The sequence below is a fragment of the Leucopleurus acutus genome (genome assembly GCF_964270905.1).
Source record: "Leucopleurus acutus genome assembly, chromosome: 14".
In the NCBI taxonomy this organism is placed as follows: Eukaryota; Metazoa; Chordata; class Mammalia; order Artiodactyla; family Delphinidae; genus Leucopleurus; species Leucopleurus acutus.
In genome coordinates this window covers 69388582-69416436 of record NC_139156.1, presented here as the reverse complement: position 1 = coordinate 69416436, position 27855 = coordinate 69388582, and the positions used below count along the sequence as shown (strand labels likewise).

At 36.9% G+C, this 27855-nt stretch overlaps 1 protein-coding gene across 5 annotated transcripts in view; it reads right to left on the bottom strand.

The window, feature by feature from the left end:
* Positions 1 to 5932: 5932 nt before the first annotated feature.
* The window catches only part of JMJD1C (jumonji domain containing 1C), a 309407-nt gene continuing 287484 nt past the window's right edge, over positions 5933 to 27855 (bottom strand). For 4 of the 5 annotated variants that reach the window (XM_082854703.1, XM_082854704.1, XM_082854702.1 and 1 more), the window contains exons 16-26: positions 27604 to 27817; positions 26879 to 27093; positions 25674 to 25952; positions 22684 to 22852; positions 21887 to 21977; positions 21285 to 21415; positions 20769 to 20891; positions 17340 to 17479; positions 15617 to 15793; positions 7480 to 7611; positions 5934 to 7219 (exon numbers count right to left, since the gene is read on the bottom strand). In XM_082854703.1, the coding sequence (XP_082710829.1) occupies positions 7130 to 7219; positions 7480 to 7611; positions 15617 to 15793; positions 17340 to 17479; positions 20769 to 20891; positions 21285 to 21415; positions 21887 to 21977; positions 22684 to 22852; positions 25674 to 25952; positions 26879 to 27093; positions 27604 to 27817 (1761 nt within the window). In that variant the 3' untranslated portion in view covers positions 5934 to 7129. Of the gene's footprint in view, positions 7220 to 7479; positions 7612 to 15616; positions 15794 to 17339; positions 17480 to 20768; positions 20892 to 21284; positions 21416 to 21886; positions 21978 to 22683; positions 22853 to 25673; positions 25953 to 26878; positions 27094 to 27603; positions 27818 to 27855 lie in introns of all 5 variants that reach the window. The other variant, XM_082854700.1, reaches the window with a different exon arrangement.

Here is a 27855-nt window from a genome sequence, read left to right as displayed (position 1 = left end):
TCATAGTCAAGAGTGGTTTTATAGCTATGTATAGGCAAAAATATTTAAATCAGTGTCATCTGAAATACAGGCACCAGATAATAAATACCCATCTTTCCTTCTGCCACTAAAACTATAAAATAAGTAGCGTAGCCTTCATGAAAGCAGTGATGTGGTCAGAGGATGGGGAAATGGCTTCCTAGGTAAAGAACAAAGGCATGGAGTCAGAAATGGGGAGGAAGAACTGAGTAAGCTTGGTCAGAATCAGATCATGGCAAGACACACATGAGGAGATTTGGGGGAGGTGCATATGGATTGTCCTTCCCCCCATTTCCTGAAAGTGAGGGGGCCAGGGTCAGGCCCCGGTCTTGAGGAATGGAAAATATTTGGCTCAGTAGCCAAAAAAGTCTTGGTCAGGCTGGGGCCAGTTTTTGTGGTCCTTCGTTTGTTTCTCTATGGTAGACATTAAATTGGGAAAAAAAGGGTAGTGTTTTCTGGGTATGTCAAAAGGAAAAGAGGTGAAGGAGTCAAGATACAAATATCTTGAAGGTTAACAGAGTCCAGGAAGACAAAGGATACAATAAGTTTAGGTGATTAGTGAGTAGGGTAGGATTGAGGGACTAATGCCTGCCTCACAGGGGGTTCCCAGAGGTAAAAGATAGCTTCTAGAAAGAATAAAGGGAGGTTGTGGTCTGAGAAAGGGGATTCTTGATTTGAGGAACCAGATGACTTTCAGGCCTATCTTCCCTGGAAGTTAATTCTCTAAAGAAGTCTCAGTACTGAGAGTATAATGAAGTCCCAGGGCCTCTATTGCCACCAGTAGGTTGTTTATTGGCTTTAGATCAGATTATTTCCCTGTTCTTATGAGGAAATGGCTGTCCAGGGAGGGGCCCAGGTATTTGAAACAGATGCTAACCACTACCACAAAATTCCTTAGTTTCAAGAGTAAAAACTAAAAGTTCTGTAGAGGCAGCAGTAAGGTCACAAACCAATTTTCATTTATTTAAATACCCAACACTTTTGAGTATTGTGGTAAATTCTAGAAGGACCTTTGCTTTCTTTGGTCTTTAAGGTTGAATATAGAACTCGAAGAATTTGTTTAAATTTTTAAACATAACTCATTTACTGCAAAACTGGCAAGAGAATGAATGGGATCACAATTCAAGACAGCGATTGGGACTTTGGCTCAATGGCTCAATTTTTCCGCCCAGCTGAAAAACAGCATTGCCATTCCATGGTTATGCGATAATAAATCTGTTTGTGGGATTATAAAGCTATTAGAAATATTTAGTTGAAATGTTACAATGAAATTTTTTTTTCCAGCTAACATAATACCAGTTGTTATATAACACGTGATCTATGCTCCATAAAGTGGAAAAACGCATAAAGATTTGTGGGAGGTAAACCAATAGAGTGGTCACCCGCTTTTACCCTCAGTTCTTTATACTGTTGGTACTCACCTATCTTGATAAATCAGGAAAAAATAGATGAAGCAATTTTTTAAATTCCTGAGGTTTTAAAAATCAGTTTCAGGGTGACTCGGTGGTCATCCCTAACTTTTAATAAATCCTTCTCCCCAGTGTTTAGTTGACAGTAGTGGAACTGCTAATGGTTGGAAAGATGTGAATGGAATGCTGAGACCAAAATGTGGACTCCCTAACTCAGGTAGCATACGTGAAAGCAGAGTACAGTACATCAGTATGTCCTATGTAGTACCTCAAAGACCCAGTAACCAGGATGAACAGCAATTTCCCATGACTGTACAATTTCTGGAGCTTGTACATTTCTTTTAGAATACATAATCATTTGTCACCAGGCTCAATTTAAATGGGCTTAATTTCTACTTTCATTTCTCCTCTGGGAGGGTGTGTGACAGGATAACTAAGTCATTGATAACCAATTAAACGGATGTTCCAACTTTTTAATACTAGTCCTAGAACTTTCTGAAATCCTGTGGGTTCATTGGCTTTAGAAAGCTTTGATCTGAATAGTCTTTTGTTGTACAGTCAGTTCAGCTGTTTCGAAAAGGCAGATATACCCCAGCATGATTAATATATAGGGAACAATTTGAGTGTAATGTGAACTTTGTTTGCCTAAGAGGCAATTTTGACTGCAGAGAAAACTTAAGTATGGCAGCAGAACTATCCCGGTGGTATTAAGCCATACCCGTCCAGATCTGGTGTTACAGCTTTCCCTCTAATTTCAGATAACCCTCCTTCCACCACTTCACAATATCTCAGTCACAAGCTGCAACCCTTCGGACGCCCACTTCCAAAGCAAACCTCCAGTCTTCATCAAGGTAAAGTGCCACACTTGTAATCTGTTTCTTAAATATTTAACCTATGTCAAACCACTACCGCCTTTTAAAAAATGTTTCTGATAAAGGTTTTCAATGTTATGCGCAAATCCCATTTCCCCGCCAGCTTTAAGTCCCATGGGTTTTACTGGACTTTTTGCACAGTGCTGTGATTTTTAGGAATTAAGTATAATGGGATTCTGTCTCCTTTCCTAAAAGGCTATAGGCTGGAAAAGGTTGTAGGCTGGCTTTTCCCCTATCTGGAAAAAGTTTGCTAACAAAGTGTTGTTCAACATTTGTTTCTGCAAAAAGAATGTTATAGTTATTAGAAAATTTTGGTGAAAACTTCCCCTATATGCCACATATGGTTACCAATTTCCAAAGGAACGACTGGACATAATAAATGTTAGTTTGGCTAAAATTTCAGTTAAGAAAAGTACCTCAAGTGATCATAATGTCTCCAGGTGTTTGATATGAAAATAATCTACTCTTAACTGCAGAATATGGGGGAGATGAGACTACACTTCCTTGCCTATAACATATCCTGGAAGGTCTCTATTGAACCGAATCCTTCACCTTTTATAACGGCAGTTATAAAAGGTGAACTGCCCAGAAGCAGCTCCTACCCCTCCCCTCTTTTAGAACAAGAGTTTAAGAGTAAATGATTTTGTCAAGTCACTGTTGGAAGTATGTTCGAAGTCTCAAACAGCTAACGTGTCTATGGAAAAGGGCTGAAGGCAAATTAATATGTCCCCAACACTCGTTCTGTCCCATTTTTTCTGTTCCTTTACGGATTGTACAAATACTGCCACCTCTCTGAAGCCTTCCTTAACCCCAGGCAATATATATTACACCTTTTCCATGTGTTTTACACCTTAGTTGACCCTTGAACAGGGGTTTGAACTGTGTGACTACTTACGTGGACTTTTTCCAGTAAATTCTATAGTACAACATACATGATCCACATTGCTTGAGTCCTTGGACACAAAACTGGATACAGAGGGCTGACTAGAAAGTTATATGTGGTTTTTCGACTGTGCGGGCGTCAGAGCCCCTAAGCCTGTGTTGTGCAATGATCCACTGTACTTGTTACATAGTTTTTAGCATTGATGGCACAATCCTGAGGTTCCTAATGGAATAATTTATCAAATTACCAGTGCCAAACACATAACAAATTCTATCCTAAAATGTCCACACGTATTATACCTCTCATGCTCTGTGAGGCACGTGTGGCCGGGGGGCAGTGATCCCTGCATGCCCTTTATCATGAACTTCTTCCACTTACTAAACCTGTATGACTTACCTTTGATTCTTTGCTTTTTGTACTGTGTTCTACAATAGTTTGATAGGACCTGTGAGTCCGTTACTATCCTCACTGTGCCGGCAGAGAACACAGGAGCTCTCCTGGGAAAGCAGTCGGTTCCCATCTCATTTTGCACTTACTCGTTTCCATTTGTTCACTGACCCAGCTATCCATATCTTTCACTTGTCAAATCTAGATTCAAGATCTAGGGGGCAGGAAAACAGTGTTGAACTCCTAATGTGTCCCTCAGAATATACCACCTTGCAAAATGGAGTCCAGCTCTGACCTACACGTACAACACAGATCCTTGCAATACCCACCACTGACCCCAGGGCTGAGATCCTTTTTATAGATAAAGCACAGAAAACACAGACAATTCTCCAGTCTTAGCTGCAGCTGCTTGGCTCATATACAGAGAACTGACTGAACAGCTTAAGTCAGCTGTAGAAATTTCCCCAGTCAAGAAAGAGAAGCCACTTTGTATGCAGCCAGTGACCCAGAGCTTACTAACATTTCATTTTTGTTTGAAAGTCACTTTGCTTTCATTCAAAGAGCCAGATTGATTACTGTGATAACCAAAGTACTTTACTATTACTCAGTTCCTGTACCTTCTATGTGGTTTCAAGACATAACCATCAAGGTTAACCTAATTATTGGATAGCCAGGAATGTCATAAATTTTGGACTCTGGAAAGGTTTGAGTCTGAATGTTGGTGACAGGGTTGGTGGCATATACCTTTGTACCTTGGCTACTTGTTACACACCCCAATTCATTGTGTTTTGTATACTGAATAGCTGTAGGATTTAATTGTCATTTTCTTTCCCCTCTTCTATGGCTGAAAATCCTGATCTGGTCTGGGCTTTGACAGATTGGCATCTAGAAATAGAACATGCTGTATCTATAGTATGTGTACATGAGTACACTTTTCTTCTGAAGCTCACTATTCTTACCTAGATAACGTTAAACCCATACCCTATCTACCAAAGGGAAGTAACAGAGAACTAGACGATGATTTCTATGGGTGCTACAATCCCAAAATGCATGGCGGAAGAGAAATTCTGCCATGCATGTAGTAATTTATTAATCAGGAAAAGGAATTCATATTCAGGTTCAAATGACATTAGAATAAATTTAATAGGAGGGACCCAAATATTCAGCACAAGTTTTCCTTTATAAAGTCTCCTTGATCTTGAAGTTTTTCAAATTATTCTACACGTTTAATACTACTTCACTGTCTGGAAGAAATGGACGTATTCAGATGCTTTCATATGTGAGGAGCGTCTGAGCCAACCGGATGGAGGGGACAAAGTAAATGGTCAGAGGAATTTGTCCATCAGAAATTGGACCAATAACAGCTCCCCAGCCTTATAAAAAGTCAAAGGATGTCTTTAATGATTGATGCAAGCATTATGGTCCTCTCTTCCACTCCCCCGCCCCCAGCCCCTTCACTAGCATGGGATTCAGACAATAGATAGCATACTCTCATCAGGTGAGTTTTCTCTGAAAGCCACACTGCCAGGCTTGATCTGCCTTAGCTTCAGCTATTCTATAGGGGTTGCAGGATGGTTTAAAAGTGGCTCAAACAACAGCAAGAGAAGCAAAAACATTTTGGAAGAAAACCACCAAAGACTTTGGGCCCCTGGCAGACTTTAGGGGACCAGAAGGAGATGGTCTACTCCAGAATTAGTATCATGGGCTTGAAATTAATTTCACATCAAAATTAAATCCGACGGAATATACAAAAACGTTTAAGCAAAACATACCATTTAATGAGTTGAGGCACTTGTGGAAAAATGGTATTAAAAAGTCAAAATCTTACAAAAGATGCACGTACTCACCAGCCCCGCCCCCCCTTTAAAACCACTGGCCAAGTAGTTATTATCCATCCCATTAACCCTTGTGCCAGGTAGAGTATTAATGTGAAATGTAATTAATTGCTCACATTCCTGGCTGCACCTTGCCTGGAGTAGAGGGTGGCATAACAGCCTACGTGGAACTAAAAAATGGTGGACACAAGCAACAGGATAAAAACCAAGCAGCTTACAAGGTCACAACTTAGGCTACCAGTTTTTTCTTTTAAGCTATGTGCTTTCAGATAGATAAGATAAGCAAAGGCCATCCCTTCAACATCCTGCAGGTGTCAGTGGAGGGCTACATATGTCCAGTAAAATTCAAAAGGTAAGGTTAGGGTAGGACTATGTGAGCCTCAAGCAACCAACTGGTAATGGGGAGTCAGCTGTTAAAGCCAAGACTCCAAATTAAAGCAGCTTACCAGGGTCACACAGTAAGTAACAGAACTCATATTCAACCCAGGCTGGCTGCCTGCAGGCTCTTCTCTGCCACCTGCCCCCCTCTCGCCTTCTCCTCTCCCTGCCACAGCATCTCTGCGGCGAAGAGCACTTATTTGATATTGTTATGATCACATACTCTCATGATCATGACTTTAATGTATGAGTTCCTCTTTCAACTAAATGTATTTATTCACAAATAACAAATGTTGGCGTTGCCTGTATTCATTAGCTGGGCCCTAGGACAAGAAAGTGGAGGCACGCACTTGTGACGACCTATAACATCTGAAGAAAGCTTAAAAAGCTTACAAGAATCAAAGACAAGAGGGAAATGTTCCAGGAGAGGACACTGTATCACAAGAAAATGCTGGTAGTCACCTTGATGATGACGAAGCCCCCAGTAATAGGCATATCAAGAGGGAGAACTCTTAGACTAGCCAATTCTTGATAAAGTCCTTTTAATGGAAAATGTAAAACCCCTCTCAACTTTACAAAGCCATATGTAACACTTGCACTTTAACAAATAAAAGCAAGCCAATGTTTTAAAAAAATACATCATTAAATGTATATATGTATATATTTACATAGCATATTAAGTTTAATATTTAGCTTTAAAAGTTCACATAAATTTTACCAAAATGAGACAATTTTAAATAAATTACACCTTTTGAAAATGTTTAATTGTACAGTCAATAGCTTCAACAAAATATTGAAGTGTCTGTATTTAGTATCTACTTTATATACTTTATATTTTACAAATTTTACAGTCATTTGGCAGTAATTTTCTAATTATGACATGTATGCTGTGCGATTCAGCAATTTCCCAAATGCAGGCAATAGCTGGTGTTTTGTGTCCTATTCTCACAGTAACTGTCTCAATGTAGTGAAAAATATCAGTTATTTTAGTAAACTGTACATAGTCACATTTACACTTGATCAACAATATAGCATAGAATTTTGTATTTTTTTTTCCAAAAATAAATACATCATTTTAAATCTGGCATTTTCACAAACATCATATACACTATAATACAAAAACAGCTATGAATTGCTGCTTTAAAATTAAGCTTGTTTTAATATCACTGAATCACAGGAGCTGTGACTTATGCTATACTGCTGTGGTGTCAGTAACAAGTAATTACTACAAAGAGAATTTCTTGGCACTGATGGTTTTATGAAGCTTAAGTCAGTGTACATACATATCATTGTTCAAGAGTAAGTAATTCCAGTTCAGTGGCCTAAAAACATCAAACTGGACCACACCTAATTTTCTTCCATAGCCTCTACTTGATCTTCATGTATCTTCAAAGCTCTCACCATTTCCTTGACTGCATGATACAAGATATTTTTAACCTGAAAGAGATGTTGGTATTTCTGATCACTTCAGCAGGAGATAAATTAACAAATGAAAACTGCATCAGAATTAAAAAAAAAACAAAACTGTTAAGCCAAAAGTTAAAATTAGTCATATAATTAAATACTGGCGCTAATCTTTGGTTGTTATCCTAATGTGACAAACTAGGCAATGATGGCCTAAGCTGTTATGCATGTTTTGTAATTCTGAATATAAAAAGCCTGCAGAACAGGAGCTAGTTAGAAAACTCATCTCTTACCTGTAGCTTATCATCATAATTGATTTCTTCCTTCAGAAGTCTCAGTTCTTGTGTTAAATGAAATGACTGTACTAGATGTTCTGGAGACACAAAGTCTTCAGTTACCTGAATACAGCTGTGAAAATTCTGTACCTATTCCCCAAACAGAAACAGAAGAATATAAGTTTTAGGAGGTGGGAATAAAGAGAAGCAAAGTTGTCTGCTGAAACAAGAGACAATTCACCAGAGAACTTATTTTCTCCAAAACATCAAATGCATTTCAAAGTGGAACACCACACTTTATGAGAAAGTTTATCACTGAAAAGCTTCATGTAAATGGAATATTTTTAAACGATGCAAAGAAAAGAACTTTTCCAGGAATCCTTCAGAGAGGCTGATAATCAGATCCTAATTATCAATGTTGTCAACGTGGATTTGGGGGTGTTACTTAAAAGCAACAACAACAACAAAATGCTAACTGGAAGGTACCTGTTTCAGCAATCAGTGCAGTCAACCCGGATGTCTGTTGTTGCTCCTTTGACTTTCTGCATTTGGTCATTTCACTGTTAACTTTTACACCAGACAGTAGATTAAAGGAAATGAAACTTAGTTTGATTATTTATGAGGAACTGTGATGAAAACTGTAGTTCCAGACAGATCTACTGACCACAGCAGTTTTAGAATTCTCCGAGGATTTTGTTTGTGCTTTTTTTTCCTTTGTGCCTTTTCTTTCAAATCAACCAGTTAAAGATGATACCCTTCAGTCTCTTGTGGCGTCAGTACAACTGTTTTTCTGCTAGTTCTCCCTCTCGTGACTAAATGGTGTTCACAAGAAGCCAGTCAATAATCTTACCTGTTATTTGTTCAGCATATGTACAGACTAACTGCACTTTACAGTTTCTTAGAACTGCTTTCTATCAACACTCAGGATAATGAGAGAGAAAGGACCAAGCTTATCCAATCTGGATTTTGTTTCTTTGCTGTCCTCTAGTGAGATTAAAAGATATCATAAAATTCCTGGGAAAGGAGAAATAACTGGAAAACTAAACATTTACATTTATTCTAATTTTTAAAGTATGCAAGTAAATTTCGTTGGGAGAAGTGAGCAGAGGGAGATAACAAGTGGGGAATAGAGACTGTGGAAAACATCTGATGATAGAGTGATGAAATTCCAAAGGGGCTGGAATTGCTCCTCTGGGCATGGTGACCACCTGAACAGCTGCAGATGTCTTTAACTGAAGCACTGTGCCTTTACTGATAACTCGGTAGCATATAAACATTTTTTTCCTTTAATCATTAGGTTGTTGATTCCTGTGGAGGATGAACATAGTGGATGCCTCACATTTTCAGCACTGCTGTACAGTCTCATTGGATCTTCATTATGTGTCTGTAGAACAGATGCTCTATTTCACAGAGCAGGAAACTATGGATAAGCAGTTCAGCGCCTGTTCCAAGATAAATCAGCCAATAAATGGCAAGTCAACAGGAACCCAGCTCCTGTGATATCTTGTCTAACAGATGCTTTACAGTCCTACATGAACGCAGTCATACCAGCATACACAGGCTCCAAATGCCCTGTCTCACCTTACATTCATCTGAACATGCTGTGGGGATTAAGTCCTTCTGAAGTTCTAGCATGTAACTTTTAGCATATGTAACTATTTTTTAAAAAATAATTTCACTGATATTCTAATTGCATTCAAACGTCATTTGCCTGGTTTTATTTCTTTTTTCCATAGTCCTTTAGCCCTTTGAGCATATTTAAGATAACTGACTTAGAAGTCTATCTAGTAAGTCTGATGTCTGGCCTTCCTCAGGGACAGTTTCTGTTGAGGTATTTTTTCCCTATGAATGGGCCCTACTTTCCTGTTTCTGTGTATGCTTTGTGACTTTTTGTTGGAAACTGGACATCTAAACATTATCATGTGGTAACTAGAATCAGGTTCTCCCCTGCTGTTGATTGACAGGGACTGTAGTCAGCAGTCTGACTGTAGTCAGACAACAGTCTGCTGCTGTTGATTGATAGGGACTGTAGTCATCCATTTGTTTTGTGACCTTTCCAAACTAATTTTGCAAAGACTGTTCCTCCTCTGGCGTGCTCACTGATGTCTCTGTTCGGTTATCTCAGGTGGTCAGCCAGTGACTTGTCAGAGATTTCCTTGAAGGCCAAAACTCAGATGTCCTCTTCTTCATTAAGCAGTCCGCTGGTCCATGTAAGTTCTGAATTAGATTCCAGAGCTCTGAAAAAGTTGATTCTTATGGTTGTTTTAAAATCACTTTTAGAACAGTGACTTTAATTAGTGGTTACAAGATGTTATTTTGTTTCCTAATGACCTCAACTTGATATAGACTGCTTAAAGACTTAAGGGTTAGTTTGAAAAGGCAAGGTTCAGTTTTAAGGTGAAACATATCTGAACTTCCCATTCCACTTACCCCTTTTTGTGCCATCTTTGAGTCATTTACTTTTCACTTCCTTGGCAGACTGTCTTATTCATACTTGCCTTCAAGATCAGTTGTAATCATATATAGGTAATGTTAAGAAAATGTAACTTTTGTTTTCAGAGTAGGAAAGTTATTATCTTGACACTGTGATTTTGTCTGAGTCCTTTTAGTCATAAGAATGTAGAGAATTTACAACTTAGCAATATTATTAACTTACTTTGAATGACCAAATACAATCAGTTAAGTAGTTGAGGACAAAATTATCAGTAAAGATTTTGTTAATTTAAAAAAACTGTTGCTGTTTAAAACTGAAAGCTACTCTAAACCTCAGGACACTAGAGCTGAGAAAGTGAATCCTGGAGGTCAAGATTCACCTGCTTTATCTAAGGGTATACACAGGGTTTCACAGACTCAGCCACATTTGCCAACAGAAGATTTTTAAGCCTGCAGTTCTAGAGTAGTTCTTAGAAAATAAAGAGGGCTGTGGCTATGATATTGTCCCTCAACTTGCCGAGATATACATCTGAATGCCGCTGCACAGAGTTGTTCCGTGGCCGTCTCTCCTCCCGCCCCAGGCTTCTCGAAGTGCTCACTGCTGACAAATCAAAGAAAGGTATGTTGATTCTTCCCTAGCATTGCTGGCCAGTCAAGTCCTGCACTATCGTTTGGACGGAAGTTTTTTGTTACATGCCTTGGGTTTTTCAAGGGCTTCCTATCTGTGTGGTTCTCAAAGTGTGGTTCCTGAACAGTAACGTCAGCGTCACCTGGGAACTTGTTAGAAATGTAAAATTCCAGGTCCCTCCTCAGACCCACTGAATCAGAAACTCTGGGCATGGGGTCTAGCAATCTGTGTTGTATCAAGCCCTCCAGGAATTCTGATGTATGCTAAAGTGTGACAGAAGCACTGAGACTCTGGGATTATTTAAAGGGCTACCTGTGATTTACTGGAAGTGTTGAAGCCATCAATGAAAAGTTTTCAGGACCTCTATGGACTACGTAAATTGTAAATAATAATGTGTCTTAAATCCAAGTTAACATTGTTAACAGAGTTCATACGTCCTTTTAATTCTCTCTCAAAACCACATTACCACCACTTGTGAGTCATGGACAACATCCTTTAAACAGAGTACAAATAACTGTGCTGTCATTATCATATCACGTAAGGGAAGGAAGGTAGAAATTCTTGCAATTCTGTGCCAAAATATGCAGCAGAGAAGGTTTTTTCTTTGGAACACTCAACAATTTAGCGGCAGAGATCAGAATAGAATTTGCCAGTCTAGATGCTGTTTCAGTCTATTTAAGTATAGCATCTTAAGAGTGTGTTTAAGTACAGAATATGATACAAGTACATACTGTTTAAGTGAGGCTAAAGCAGAGTGACTTGTGAACTAAGCTTTTTAACAGGATTACTTTGCCCACTATTTTGAGAAAAAAAGGCTATTCTCTTCCCTCTCTTTCCCCAGGAAAGTATAAGCAGTAGAGAGACATTTACATGCAGAGACTCTCTGTGGTAATAGTGATTGCCTCTGGAGTAGAGGAACTGAGGGCAAAGGTGAGAAAATGACTTAATTTTCACTGTGAACCATTGTGTACTGTTTGTTTGAATTAAAAATCATATGAATGCATTACATTTTCAAAAGAAAGTATTTTAAGATTGTTTTCTTGACAAACAGTACTGGAACAACTGCATGTCCATATGCAAAAAAACTGAACTTCAGTCCACACTCTGCACTATATACAAAAATTAACCTAAAAATGGGTAACAGACCTATATGTAAGACTATCAACTATAAAACTTCTAGAAGAAAATTTAAGAGAAAGTCTTTTTGATCTTGGGCTAGGCAAAATTTTTCAGATACAATAAAAGTATATAATACGTTAAAAAAAAACTGATCAACTGAACTTCATCAAAATTTAAGAACTGCTCTTTGGAAGACACCATTAAGAAAATGGAAGGACAACCCACGGGTTGGGAGAATATATGTGCAAAAGCACATATCAGACAAAGGACTTAAAGACATTCAACATAGTAAGAAAAAAAGAACCCAATTACAAACATGTATATATAAATGTATTGCAAATACTTCTCCCACTCTTGGGTTACGTTTTCACTCTCTTAATGGTGCTTTTTTTAATGAACAGGAATTCTTAATTTTAATATATCCCAGCCTATCCATGTTGAAAAAAATGGACAAATATTTGAACACATTTACCAAAACAGATTTACAGATGGCAAATAAACATGAGAAAAGATGTTCAGCATATTTAGTTATTAAGAAAATGTAAATTAAAGCCATAGTGAGATTCAAATGCTTAAAAACAAAACTGACAGTAAGCAGAGGAGATGGAACTCACATATACTTCTTCGGGGAATGGAACATGGTACAACCACCAGCCTGGCAGTATCTTATAAAGTTATTCACACACTTATCATGTGACCAGGTGGTCCCACTACTCGGTATTTACCCAACTGAAATGAAAACCTATATTCATACAAAAACCTGTACGTAAATGTGGCTTATAGTGGATTATTGCCCCAAACTGAAAACAACAATGAAAAACTACCCAGAAATAAAAAGAAACTACTGATGTACACAATAACATGGATGAAACTCAAATACATTATACTGAATAAGAAAAGTCAGACTCAAAGGCTACATACTGTAAAATTCCAATCATATGACATTCATATAAAGGCAGGACTATAGAGAAAGAAAATAGATAAGTGGTTGTAGCAATATCAGGTAGGAGAAGAGGTTGACTAAAAAGTGGGGGGTAGATCAGTGGAACAGGATGGAAAGTCCAGAGATAACCCACACACATCTAAACTATGACAAAGGAGGCAAGAGTGTCCAAGGGAGAAAAGACACTCTCTTTAATAAGTGGTGTTGGGAAAATTGGACAGCTGTATACATGATGAAATTAGAACACACCCTAACACCACACACAAAAATAAACTCTGAAGACCTAAATGTAAGACCAGATACTGTAAAACTCTTAGAGGAAAACAGGCAGAACACTCTCTGACATGAATAGCAGCAAGATCTTTTTTGATCCACCTCCTAGATTAATGAAAATAAAAATAAATGGAACCTAATTAAAAAGCTTTTGCACAGCAAAGAAAACCAACAAAATGAAAAGACAACCCTCAGAATGGGAGAAAATATTTGCCAATGAAGCAACCAACAAGGGATTAATCTCCAAAGTATACAAACAGCTCATGCAGCTCAATATCAAAAAAAAAAAACCACAACCCAATCAAAAAATGGGCAGAAGATCTAAATAGACATTTTTCCAAAGAAGACATGCAGATGGCCAAAAGGCACATGAAAAGATGCTCACCATCACTAGTTATTAGAGAAATGCAAATCAAAACCACAATGAGGTCACACCAGTCAGAATGACCATCATCAAGAAGTTTACAAACAATAAATGCTGGAGAGGGTGTGGAGAAAAGGGAACCCTCCTACACTGTTGGTGGGAATGTAAATTGGTACAGCCACTATGGAGAACAGTATGCAGGTTCCTTAAGAAACTAAAAATAGAACTACCATATGATCCAGCAATCCCACTCCTAGGCATATATCTAGAGAAAACTGTAATTTGAAAAGATACATGCACCCCAATGTTCACTGCAGCACTATTTACAATAGCCCGGACATGTAGCAACCTAAATGCCCATTGACAGAGGGATGGATAAAGAAGATGTGGTGTGTGTGTGTGTGTGCGCGCGCGCGCACACACACACACACACACACACACACACACACACACACACTGGAATATTACTCAGCCATAAAAAAGGAACGAAATAATGCCATTTGCAGCAACATGGATGGACCTAGAGATTGTCATACTGAGTGAAGTAAGAGAAAGACAAATATATGATATTGCTTATATGTGGAGTCTAAGAAAATGGTACAAATGAACTTATGTACAAAACAAAAATAGAGTCGCAGATGTAGAAAACAAACTTATGGTTACCAGGGGCGAAAGGGAGGGGAGGGATAAATTGGAAGACTGGGATTGACACATACACACTACTAACATATAAAATAGATAACTAATAAGGACCTATTGTATAGCACAGGGAACTCTACTCAATACTCTGTAATGGCCTGTATGGGAAAAGAATCTAAAAAAAGTGGATACATGTATAACTGATTCACTCTGCTGTACACCTGAAACTAATACATCATTATAAATCAACTCTACTCCAATAAAAATTAAAAACAAAAGTATGTGGGGAGTGGGGGGGCGGGAGTAAGAGGGAATTTTCTGAAGTGATGGCAATGTTCTTTAGTTTGATTGTGTTGTTGCCTAACTACATATTTGTCAAAACTTACAGAACTGTACACTAAAAGGTACATTATAATGCAAATGCTACCTAAAAAATGCACTGTCCAGTATGACTTTTAAGAAAATGGATACTGGATAAACTGAGTATGTGAGTAAGGATTTTCAAGGGAACCTGTTTTGTATTATCAAATAATTACACCTAGTTAGAAAAACATTTACTGTGCTGTTCTCTTAAACAAGACTGCTCCTTTGAGGGCATTTTACATGTGAATACAGATTAGCTATTTTCTGATAAGAGGCTAGAAGGCCAAAGAATAGTATGTGGGGTGAATCCCAGTTAAACATGAATCATAAATGACACATCTCTGAAATGATGATATAAGTCCATGAGGAAATAAAACAATTTAACATAAATAATACATTCATTTAATTAATACACTTATATTTTACAATAAATGCTGTTTGAGATCTAAGAATGATAAATCTAACTCTAACTTGACATCTTAAAAACTAAGCAACTATTCTCACTTAAGAAATATTTGTGGCTATTATAATAGTGTCACAAATACTACACAGGCAGTAATTGCATACAGTTATATAAAATGTAGGAAACTTTGCTGGGTAAAAGTAAACACATCAGATACATCTCAATAACCAGCTGGTGGCAAAGGTGGGGAACCAACTCTGAGGCAAACTAGTTTTCTGGATTCTCGGGTTTCCTTTGCACTCTGTTACTATGAGCGCTAAACTGCTCTGCGGTAGCTTCAGTCTACTTATAGGAACCCACTATATGCTTTTAATCCAAACCCTCCATATCACCATCTATTCTATGCCATTCTTCTAGGTGCCACACAGTCAAGCCACAGAAACAAAGACTAGATGTGTATTTCAGTTTTAAAGTTTTGTGAATCAGTAGCTATAAAAATTACGCAGCACCTTTCTTTCGACATGCTATTGCTACGTTAGCGAACTAAAAAGAGGCAGGAAGTACAGTGAAAGCCTGAATTATGGAATGGTCTACCTAATAACTCATTCTACTCATATTTGGTGCCTTAGAAAATGTATCATCTCTAAGTCCTGATACTCCCCCCTCCCACTGTTAAGTCTCAGCTATTGAGAACTGAATATACAGTAACTCTTTTTTTCCTTAAAAGTCTTTGAAATTAGATTTCAATCCACCAAACAGTAGCAATACAAAAATGGAAATCTGGCTCATGTCTATATATTTAAAGGTCTCAAAGCATTTAATTACGTCAGATCTCATCAAGCACTGAAAAGCTGTTCAGTAATTTCTTAATGAAGGTATACTGGTGTAGGTCATTCTTTCTTACATCTTCCTTCATTTATATTTATACTCAGAACAATTTCTTTCTGGTTCTTTCAGTAACAAGTGTGTTAGAAGCAACCTTTTATATACCTGATGAAGTGCTCCTGCTGGTAAGACGATGGCATCACCAAGGAACTGAATAAGAGTGCAGGCTTTGACTCCATATTCCTCAAGCAGTCTTTGGCGAAGCTTTTTGTTCACATACCAACTCTGGTCACGAATTGGATCATGTTCTGGTAGAACTTCAAGGCCTTGTTCTTTTGAAATCTGAAATATAGATTAAAATGAAAATATATACCCCAATTTAAGTAAAGAAAATGGTAAATCCTGTTCAGTTAAATTTCCGTTTTCTTTACAATAACAGTCTGTTCTCAGAATCTTCTGAAACGATGACTGAGCTTAAGTTAAAGAAAATGATATTCTACAACTGGAAAAGCCAAAGGACATGAAAACAATATTGCACACTGATACACTATTAATAAAGTAAATCATACTCCCTTACCTTCTTCCACTATGAAGTTCTCTTTTAAAAAAAAATAGTTTTATTAACTATTATTTATTTCTTTTTCAGTCTTTTTTGGGGGGGGGCTGCACCATGCAACATGTGGGATCTTAGTTCCCTGACGAGGGATCAGACTCGTGCCCCCTGCAGTCGGAAGCACAGAGCCCTAACCACTGGTACGACAGGGAATTCTCTCTACTATGAAGCTTTCATCCATTTGGTTCCTTACAATTATTTTAAGAGTATAGCACAAAGACGGGGAAAAGCTTAGTTTAGTAACTTTTTTCCAAAAGCCAAACCATTTGAATGTGTGGACATCATAAACATTCATTCATTCATTCATTCAGCCGCGTGGGGTCTTAGTTGTGGCACTTGGGATCTTCGTTGCAGCATCTCTTAGTTGCGGCATGCGGGATCCAGTTCCCTGGCCAGGTATTGAATCTGGGCCCCCTGCATTGGGAGTGTGGAGTCTTAACCACTGGACCACCAGGAAAGTCCCCATAAACATTTCTTTTTGCTGCTCTTTTTTTAAGGTAGGTACACAGATAAATACCTTTATATTGCTAACCTTCTAACCCTTGACAAATCACTTTCAAGGGACCCTCTAACGAACCAGTGAAATGTTCTGCTTTAAAAAGCATAGTTTATAATATTTTAAATTAAAAGACTGTTAGGTAGTTCTGGGATAAAATAGTAGTTACAGGGCTATAGCTCCCTTGCCTCACACTGACCAAAGACAGACCTTAAGTCCATTCAGAAAGAAGATGAAGTATAATAAGAAAAACAGCAATTATGGTCCATTAAAAGAAATCCCTATAATTACAAAATTCAGAAAATATTTGAGAAAAGGGTTTGAGCCAATTTCAGATTAATGTGTCACTTTTTTAACAAGTATACAATTACTCAATTTCAGTCTATTCAAATAAGTATCACAGATATGAGAGAGCAGAATTACTGTCTAGGTCAACAGCCAAAAATACCAATACAATCAAAATTCTGCCTTCTTTACGTGTTTCTATGACAGGTTTTATATTCTATAATTCCAATCACTACTTTTCATCAAGGGTAACATCTGACTCATTAACAGGTTCTTTACTCTAAGGGGATGAAGGAGTACTACTAACTGAGAAGAAGCTGCCATTCAAATTCCTCAAGAGAAAGGAGCTTTTGATTTTCAACAGCAAAAAATTCCATCCTCCTAAGTAAAAATTACTCAATCATCTTATACTGCTGAATGCCCATGAAGTTACATTAAAATTTAAGTCTCTGCTCAAGGTGAAGAGATAAAACTGTCTGTAACCTAAATTATACCTTCTGAAGAAATTCCCTTATCTTGTCAACATCTTTCCCAGCATAAATATGCCACAGAGCACCAGGTATTTCACTTGAGTCCTTCAATCGTTTTCTTAAAATGTCATCTAAATCTTCTTCTTCAAATTTCTTAAGTATTCCTGAAACACAGAATATATTCAAACTGGTCAGTAAAGACTCCACCAGAAAGCCACATCTCCTACAATTGATCTAACATAGTAGCATAGTGCCTGACTAGACTGGGACTCTTAAAGAGGAGATAAACCCAGTTCTACATGAAAACTGTTACAACTATAAGAGCAGAGAACAATGACCCGGGGTAACTGGGAACAGAATCAACAGTAACTTTCCCAGTTCATTTGTTTTCTGTAAACCAAGGGATGGGAGATGAAAACGCAAGGACTTTTAACTCAAACATAACCAAGTTTCATCCTGTCCCAAGGGTGTGGTCATAACAATGTTTTGTACTCACAGCATTTCATAAAAAGGACTATCGTGACCACTCTTATGGTAGGCAAGGATCATAACCTCTACTTTACAGCTCAGCAAAACGGTTCAGTGAGGAGAAGGGATTTATTCATTGCCATGACTAATGAATGGCAGAGCAAAATGTCTTCCGACTAATTTCTGGGAGATCTCATTTACTATTATTGGTTAATCTGTAATCAAATGCAAAAGCTTCAGGTGCTATGACTGAGGAGGCATCAGGCCATTCTTCTGAACTATTGACAAATTAAAAACTGCACATATATATGCACAGAAGAAATGTTAACTGTAGTTACCTCTGAGTGAAGGACAGGAATGTCGTTTTCAAATGCCTGATTTTACTACAATGAACATTTTAGTATTTTATTTTTAATACAGCAGGTTCTTATTAGTTATCCATTTTATACATATTAGTGTATAGATGTCCATCCCAATCTCCCAATTCATCCCACCCCCTCCCCACAATGAACATTTTAAAGAAATGTTTTAAGAGAAAAGGAAATCTATTGCCTAATACAAAGAACATAGCAAATGTTCCCTCATTTGTGACAGTTATATCTTTTTTATCTTTAAAGTTAGCTGCAGAGATTTCTTGAAGTTATACATTAGGTGTTTACAATATGCCAAGCACTGTCCTAGAATCTTGGGGATTAGAGTTAAGAAAGACCCAGTTAAGACTTCACAGAATAAAAGATGATATTAGTAAGTGTAGGCAAATAAACAAGAATATCACATAGTGGTTAAGCACAATCATACGAGTACAAAAGGGTACACAAAGACTGGGTCAGTCCTCGAATGTTATCTTTTAATGAAAAAGATAAAAAGAAAATTGTTACTGCTCTGTGAATTCTAAAAAGCCTGCTAGAAAGAATACATCAGATATTTCCTAATTTGTGACAGTGAAATCACAAGGAAGAAAATGGTTGCTGGAGCAGAGAAAGTTTATTCTTTAAATGAAGACCTCTAGGGGGAGGTGACAATCTGAGCTACATTTTGAGGGATGAATACAGGAATTTGCTAGGGAGACAGGAGGTAGGAGAGCCACTGTATGCAGAGGAAAAAGCATGTGCTTTATGTAGGTCGGTTTTCTTGATGTGTTTTAAGCATTATTATAACACTAAAACATTCCTTTTTTTGTGACCATCTAAAAAATTGGCAAAAACTTTAAAGAAAGACAGTCCAAGAATTAAAGTCCAAGAATTAAAATTAAAAGCTGATGACTTTTTCTCAAAAGATCAAACATTATGCTATGAATGAGGGATGGGAGGTGAGCAGGGGGAGATGAGCAGAACAAAGATGAATAAGGAAGTTCTAGCATTTAAGGAGATGAAAGAAAAGTAGGGGAGAAAAGCAGATGTAACCTCTGTATTGTAGACTAAGTGCTATAATATCTAATACAATGTAAATGCTAGGTAAATAATTGTAAATACAATGTGAGTGCTATGTAAACAGTTGCTGGCTACAGCAAACTCCTTTTGCTTTTTGAAAGCCAGCACATAGCAAATTCAAGTTTTGCTTTTTGAAACTTACTGGAGTATTTTCTTTTTGCTGTGTTTTTTCTCTCCTTGACTGGTTGACCCCACAGGTGCGGAACCCGCAGATACGAAGGGGCAACTGTAACTGTGTGGCACCATAGGCTTTGAAAGGAGAAGTAATCTGATATCAAAGGTCACACACATTTCTGTCCTAGAGCTGAGACTACAACTCAAGTGTGCCTGACTCTCAAATCCTTGGGAGTAGGGGAGACAAGAGTTTTTATCAATTACAATCAATAGAGTCAGTTAAAGAAGCTGAGAAACTATGAGTTTCTACAGTTTCGGAGGAATTTAGGTTGTGTATTATAGAAGCTGTCAAATAGACACAAAAACTGAGTGAATATTATAATAAACCCCCATGTCCTGAGCACCTAGCCACTAAGCTGCAGATATATTTTGGGCTCCAGATAGAATTGTTGAGCTAACTGGTCGGAAATCATGTATAGAATTTCACAGGAAGTGCATGTAAACCAGAAAAGGGAGAGGATAAAGTCTATAACTCTAGAAAAGTCTGAAACTCCACCATATGAAGAATGAGGGGAGTAGTGTTACTGAAGCCAAGGAAACTATTTGAAGAAGAGGTGTCGTTTACTACAGAGGGTACAAATAATAAGAGGACCACAAAGAAACCATTGTATTGAAATATGACTATCAGTGAAAGCCACAGCAATAGCAACAGTACAGTAATCTCAGTGGGGCGGCAGGCAGGGGCCAACCTGCATTGAGCTGAAATATGAAAGGGAGGTGATAGACACAGCAAATAATGTTATGAGGGCAGGAGCAATAGGATGGTGGCAAGGAAGACAAGGTCTTAAGGCGGCTTTTAAAGGAAGGAGGAAAAGTCTGAAGTTTGCTCCTACTCTGCGAAAAGAAGCCAGTGGAAAAAGAAAGTTGAAGGACCTATGTCTATAAAGAAGGGAATGATAGATGGAACAAGGTTTTAGAAAGAAACCTAGAGGACAGACTCTAAAACCTATGCACTGGATTGAACAGTTATTTCTACTTGGGAGAAAAGGCCCCTTCTCTCTGGTACTAGAGGGGAAAAAAGAATGCTTTAGACACAAACATGCCTTAATCATCTTCAGAGCTCAAGGACCTAATTTCTGTTCTTCACTAAATGTTTATAAGTGAGCTTACCAGTTTATTTTCATAAACCCAATATTTAATAATAGGAAATGAGCAAATTAAAAAAATTCACTTTTAAAATTAAAATTCCTTTTGTGTTAAAAAAAAAAAAAGCCAGGTAAATTAATCACGGCTCCAAATAAATATTAAAATATCCCAATATCCACTGCAATTTTTTTGGGAATCTTTGATGTTAACTTAGAGGCTGACATTCTGGATAATATTATTGTGTGTGGTTATTCAACTGTTATTCCAAAGACCACTATTCTTTAAGTTTCTTTACCTGCTTTTGAGAGAATGCCATTTCCTTTTGCTATGCCAACATATACTAAAATATTTACAACGTCAGAAACTTCAACATGTAGATTTGTTGTTCCTATATCATGATCTTTAGCAGCAGCTACACCTGTGTATAAAATAAAATTTTATTTAGCATAACACTTTATATATCCTAGATATTCCTTCCAAAATCAGCTCTATGAGGAAAATCTGTTAATTGTAATTTGGGTTTTAGTCTCCTTATTCCAAAACCTGCCCACAAAATATCACAATCCATGAAATGTACCATAAAAATCAAATTAATAGAAAATGTAACTATATTTTATAAGGAATGAGCAGGTACTTAACTATATATTGGCTATTAATACCTAATATACACTGCTTGACTCAGAGAAAGATTTCAATGGATTATTAAAGGAACGGATTTAGCAGAATCTAAAAATGATTAGATAATTTATCTTTGGAAGGAAGTTAAACTTCCATATACTCCAAGTTGATAGAAATGCAAATATATACTTACCATAAGCACTGCACAACCTGGGTCCTAGATCAGGGCGTACAAAAAATCCTGGCAAATGAGAGGCCAAATTGAATTTTCCTTCTGGATTACAATATTCTGGCAATGGCAGGCTTTTTAAAAGATCTTCATATCTGAAGAATAACATTGACTTCTTTTGAATAAAGGTTTACATTCTTAAGTACTTTCAAATATATAAATGTTCAAGTTGCTAAACTTTCCTTAAGGCCTTTAACAGTTAACACTTTCCTTGACTTCAAAGTTTAAATGAATGCATAATACATGGATAAGCAAAGAATAGAAGTGATACTGACTAGAACCGCAATTCTCTTTCCTTGAACACGGCAAATTGAAAGCACCAAAAAGAAGAGAGGTCCCAAATGGGGCCTCCTCTGACAGCATCCTCTTCTTTACTGCCCTAACGAAGACTTCCCCCTGCTCAGACTACAGAGATTCAGTTCTTTCTTTTTTTATTACTTATTTTTAATTGAGGAGGATACTGCCTAAAGCTCACATTTGTAGATCATTATCCCACTTCTGGGGATAATCTCAGCTCAACCTCAAAGCCAAGAGTCAAAATAACAAGTATAAACAGACATACATACCTTGCTGGCATCATAGTCTTGAAGTCTTCTCCTGAAGGGCAATCTTTCAGTTTTAAAACAACTGTTTCTCCACCTTTCGTTTTTTGCCGTTCTATAAGAATGCAATTGATTATTAAAAGATAATCTCTGTCTTTTTATTAATGTTTAGAGGAAGGAAGAAATGTGAAATGAATGAATACCTCTATTATTGTACAGTAGGTAAAGAATGCTTGCTTATGGACTTTTATTTCTTATGTATTCATGTAGTATTAAGATGTTTGTTCCTTATGAACACAGATATCTGTAATATCACCATAAAATTCTTTAAAAAAAGCCTCTTTACAATTGTTATTAAAATTACAGTCTTACATTTTTACTTTTACTTTTTCAAAATGTTTTACACAAAGTATGTTATTCAAGTTTCAAATGTTGTGGGGGTTGCCAAAAATATTCCCCAAGAATATTAATATATTGAATATGACATATGGAAACATAGTATAAATGACTTTTTTTTTGGCTGCACCGTGTGGCTTGCTTGTGGGATCTTAGTTCCCTGACCAGGGAATGAACCCGGGCCTCGGCAGTGAAAGTGCTGAGTCCTAACCACTGGACCGCCAGAGAATTCCTAAATGACTTCTTTATGGTTACAGAAAATGAGGGGTAGAGCCAGGAATAGGACCCACTCTCCTACTTCCAAGTACTTGTTCCTTTTTACTGGACAACAAAGTAATACAGACATTTTAAAGATTAAACAATTTATCATTTGGGGGGGAAATGTTTAAGAAAACAGGAAAACAAAGAAACAAAAAACAACATACTTGAAACTTCTTCAAAACCGTCCCAGAATTCCTTAACATTGGCATTTGAAATAATGCTGTCTTTGCAGTTCAGGAGATCAGCCTGGTGGTCTCCAAAATCAAGACTAATTGAGTCCGCCTTCCACAAGCTAATGTTCATTTTCTTATGCACACCAGAAACCACTGCAGGCTTATAAATAAACAGACAGATAAAGAAAAGTTAAAAGGTATATGCACACTTCCAAAATTTGATTTTACACACACACACAACAGACGGTTAACATGTTGAATTTTAGGACTAATGACAAATTGTGAGAATAAAAGAGGCTTTCAAAAATAGTCCCTGACCTGGAAAGATGTTCACAATATATTTTCAAAGAGAAAAGCTGATAAGAGAATGCCATGTACATGGCAGAGTACACTGACATTTTGAAAACAAAAAATATGTAGTGTTTTTCAGGAAAGAGTCTGAAAGGCTATACTAAAAAATTTCTAGGCAATATAAATATGTTTTTTTTACAGACTCCTTTTTATAGACAAAACATAACCTTATATATTTGTATATATGCAATATATGTAAATAAGATTTTTAGATAAAATACAGAATCCTTGGGATTAAAACATAATTTATATACATTCTGATTTTATATCACTTAAAACACATTCTTTACCTCTACAAGGATCATGACAAAAATATTAAACAACCAAGTGCAACAACAATAAATTTCAAGTCGAATGACCAAATTCCCTGAAAGTGAATCTCTCCTTTGAAATCACATGAATTCAAATTCCCTCACGGCTCTCTAACCCAAAAACCAACAATTGAAGATTTGTGGTTTTAAAACTCCAATGCCGATGTAAAAAAAGACCTCTAAAGGCAATCTGATGCATTATTCTTAGGTTTCTTTTTTTTTTTAATTCCTTTATTATAAATGAAAGGTAAAAGAGAACACAGAAAGTTATGATGTAAGAGTCTCTTGTAAAAGATGTTATTTTTAAGTACTCTTAAAACTCACAAGATAATAAAATTTGAGGAACGATAAGTGCAGAATAACCTCAAGCTAGGGTTGTTATCACAAAAAGGTATCTCAAAAGAAAAGGAATAAAAAACAGCAAAAACCACCTTAAAGAAGTTTGGTTAACCACTTGGGTAACTGCAGCATTAAACTTCCTTTCAATGGGCTAATAATATATCCAACTATTAAAACAGTTTCAGCTATTAGATAATTAACTACTGCTGACAATTCACATATTAACTCCTAGCCCTTATTACGCCTATCTAGGAATACTCCCATCCAGCCCTGTGCCACTCCTTATTTTGGTAACCAGCAGCTTGGGAAAAATAAAATTTTAAAAAAATTATAGAGGCACGTTAGTTAATAAATCAGAATATTCTAAAGCAGAATTCTTAGGCTACTATCATCATTATCATCTTCCTGAAATACTGAAAGCCTTGCTAATTTGGCTCCTTGCCTCTGGTCTTATTCCCCTCCAATTCAACTTCCAGTCTGCTTTGCTGTCAGTTATTTTAAAATGTCGATCTGTACAACACAGGAAATACAGCCAATATTTTATAGTAACTATAAATAGGGTATAACTTTTAAAAAATGTGGATCACTATATTGTACATCTGTAAATTACATAATATTGTACATCAACTATACTTCAATTTAAAAAGTCAATCTGAGTTCTTTGATTCTTCAATTAAAACTGTCATCTATAGGAACAAGTTCAAACTCTTCAGCAAGATATAAAGGCCCCTCATAATCATAACCGTAACCACCTCATTTCCCCATCATTACCCACAGAACTCTTACTTATGTCAGATAAACAAAGCTACTGAACAGTTCCCCAAACACCCGATCCTTTTTATTTCCAACCTCTTGTCCATCTATAAAACCTTCACTTAACCCCTGAGACATCAATTCATACTAGCCCTTTTGAATTAGTACTCTAGCTTATTCATTCACTCTTTTAGGTTTCCACAGTACCTTAAAGTTCTGAGAACATGTGACGTATTTATAAAAGTATTTATTTATGAGACTTAAGTTTAAGCCTACACAAATTTAAGTCGTCTGAATTGTGACGCAGCAATGGCATCAGGGCTTCAAGGGAGAGCCAACCAAAAAAATATATGCTAAATACCGTGTATATGCAATTGCATGGGCGTGTATTTTTCCTAGGGTGAGGAACCAAGCTCTCATTGGATTTTACAAAGGACTAGAGACCTAAAAAGATTAAGGACCATTGTACTAAAATGGTTCTTACTCATTTTTACATGATGTACTCATTTTTATATCCTTAATGGCCAGCACAAACACTAGATTTTATTAGGTGCTCAATAACTCTCTGTTGAATAAAAAAAGGGAAGTAAAATAGCAATGATGTTTTCCAGAATGCAAGGAAAAAACTGAAGATAATATTAAGTCATGCAAAATCCTAATTTGTGCACTAATGTAAATTACCATCTGAAGTATGTATCAAACATTATTATATCAAAACTCTGGTCAAACAGAAAATCATTTTTATTTGAGCCAAGTTAAATAATGGAGTTTGTCGTTCAAGATTTTATGAACTAACTTATAAATAAATGTTCTATAGGTAAATATTAAAGGCAAAAGCATCTACACTTCTCATCAGTTCAAGAAAACTGCTTTTACTATTAACACTGTGATAGCAGAAATGAATCTGTTAACTGAACTAAAATACAAATGTAAAAAAAGGAAGGTGATACCCAACTTTGTGAATATATGGCTTTATTAAAAGTCTGCTAACAAATTGAAATTATAACATCAAATAATCAATGCTTCCCTGTTCATATAAATCTGGCCAAAAAAATAAGGATTCAGAAACAATCATTCTGGTAACTTTTTTGGTGTTTTTGATATCTTCCAACTCAAATGTGTCAAGTATTATCTTTCCCCTTTCTAATCCTAAGGAGAATACCATTTTTCCTATTCAACCAGCTTTAGTTCCACTCAGAGCATACTAAATCAGCTTAAAATACTCACTTGTCCATGTTTCCAACACTCTTTGAAAAGCTTCCAATTATTAATATTTTTATAATCCTTAAGCCACAGAATATGCTTCTCACAGATCCAAGAATGTGGTATATCACTGTACAATTTATTGTTTTCATCCGTGGCAGGTTTTCTGTTTTCTTTAGGTTCTTCTTTGAGCTCTGGTTTTACATTTATCTTAGAGGCTTTATTTGGTGGAATTTTGTTTTCAACAACTGAAGCAATTATGTCATCAAGAATGTTTGGCATAGTCCTTCCACTTTTACCACTCTAATAAGGAAAAAAAATTATACTTTCAGGGGAAATGATTACATTTGGAAACTTTTGTTTTTATTTACTATTACATAGCAAGCAACCAACACAAACAATATATCTAGCTTCAAGAATCATGTCATTGTGGCTTCCCTGGTGGCGCAGTGGTTGGGAGTCCGCCTGCCGGTGGGGGACAGGGTTCGTGCCCCGGTCCCGGAGAATCCCACGTGCCGCGGAGCGGCTGGGCCCGTGAACCATGGCTGCTGAGCCTGCGCATCTGGAGCCTGTGCTCCGCAACGGGAGAGGCCACAGCGGTGAGAGGCCCGCGTACCGCAAAAAAAAAAAAAAAGGAATCATGTCAATGGATATGGATCTCTAGTCCCTACACTATTCCTGACAGTGGGAAGCAGAAGTAGGGTGGTCTCCATGTGAGAAACCGCCAGATCTGCAGAAACTAGAAGTGTGGTCTTCCTTTTATATCGTTTTAGGATTGGGACGGAGGGAACAAATAGGTATACTCTCCCGAATACTTTTAAAAGCCACTAAAAATTTGTGTCTACCTATGTAATTTTTGTTTTTATTTTTTTTAATTGTTTTGGTGAATAATTAAAGCAAAAATTGATGTCTAAATATTTTAAGTAACAAAACATTCACATCCATGTCATTCCCTGCCTGCCCCCCCACCCCCAACTAGATACCAAATTCTGAAGGAGTATGTTAGGACTCTTTTGGAATCAAAATGCCCCTCTGCAACCCTTTTCACCTGGGAAAAGAACAAAATCTCTGGCTTTTAAGTTATGAGAATTATAATGCAAATAGGAACATGCTTAGTAATTTGGTATATTTGATTTCATGTGCATCTAGTTATTGTGTAGTTCACAGCCAAGACCCCAAATCTAAATTTAAGGCCCATATGAAATCCAAAAATCTGGCATCTCACTCACGGGGGTTCCCATTGAATAAACTGGTGCAAAGGCAATGCCAGCATCTGTAGAACCCACACGTAGCTTGCCAGCTGTTGTGGTCAGCAAATCTCGTAATGTTGAGCCTTGTTCATTATTCTGGGACACAGGAGGTGATGTTCTGCTATTGGGAGAATCAGGGTTGTCTTGTTCTCTCTCTTCTTTAATTTGCTTTTCAAGGGCAAATTCTTTGTTTTCTGAAATAAAACATTTTACAAAATTCACATAAAATTACACATGCTGCTAAAGTACAGACAAAGCTGGCATCCTACATTTTACAGTGAGAGATGAAAACTGTAGCACTAGTCATTTATTCACCTGAACACAGACCAGAGGATGGGTTAGATCCTTCAGGAGTCAAATAGTTTGAATATGAAAAGGCCTTCCTCAGTGTTTTAGACATGTAGGTGAGTTTGTACCTGTCACAAAGGAAAAATGCTATAGCTAAGACGGGGAGAAAGTGTATAAAGTTACAAATCTATCGCCCTGGTGGCTTTATTGATACGCTCATCTACAGATGATTCTGTAACTAACTTTGATAAGATCACAAGAAGTCGAGTTCCTAGTAAGAAAAGACAAATGTTAAAACCTAAGCCACAATGAGAGCAAAAGACAAAAGTAAACTGTTCTAAGTGAACAGTAGTACGTTAATGTATAATACTACACTGTTGATTACAATTCTCTATTAGATAATAAACTAGGTTTACCTTTTTTTTCCTCTCTGGCCTTTTGCTCTGCAAGATCTGCTAACCAGTGCAGTGGTGACTGGGATTCTGGAGGAGTTAACTTGCTGTCTGTGCTTACATCACTCTCTGGGCTGCTGTTGCCATTACCCTCTGGCTTCTGAGGGGTATTTTGCTGCTGAGACTCAGGCATGCACAGAGAAATTTTATTACTGTGATTAAGAACATTCTGTAAAACCTACAAAGGTAGAACAGTTGAATTTTTAAAATACTATT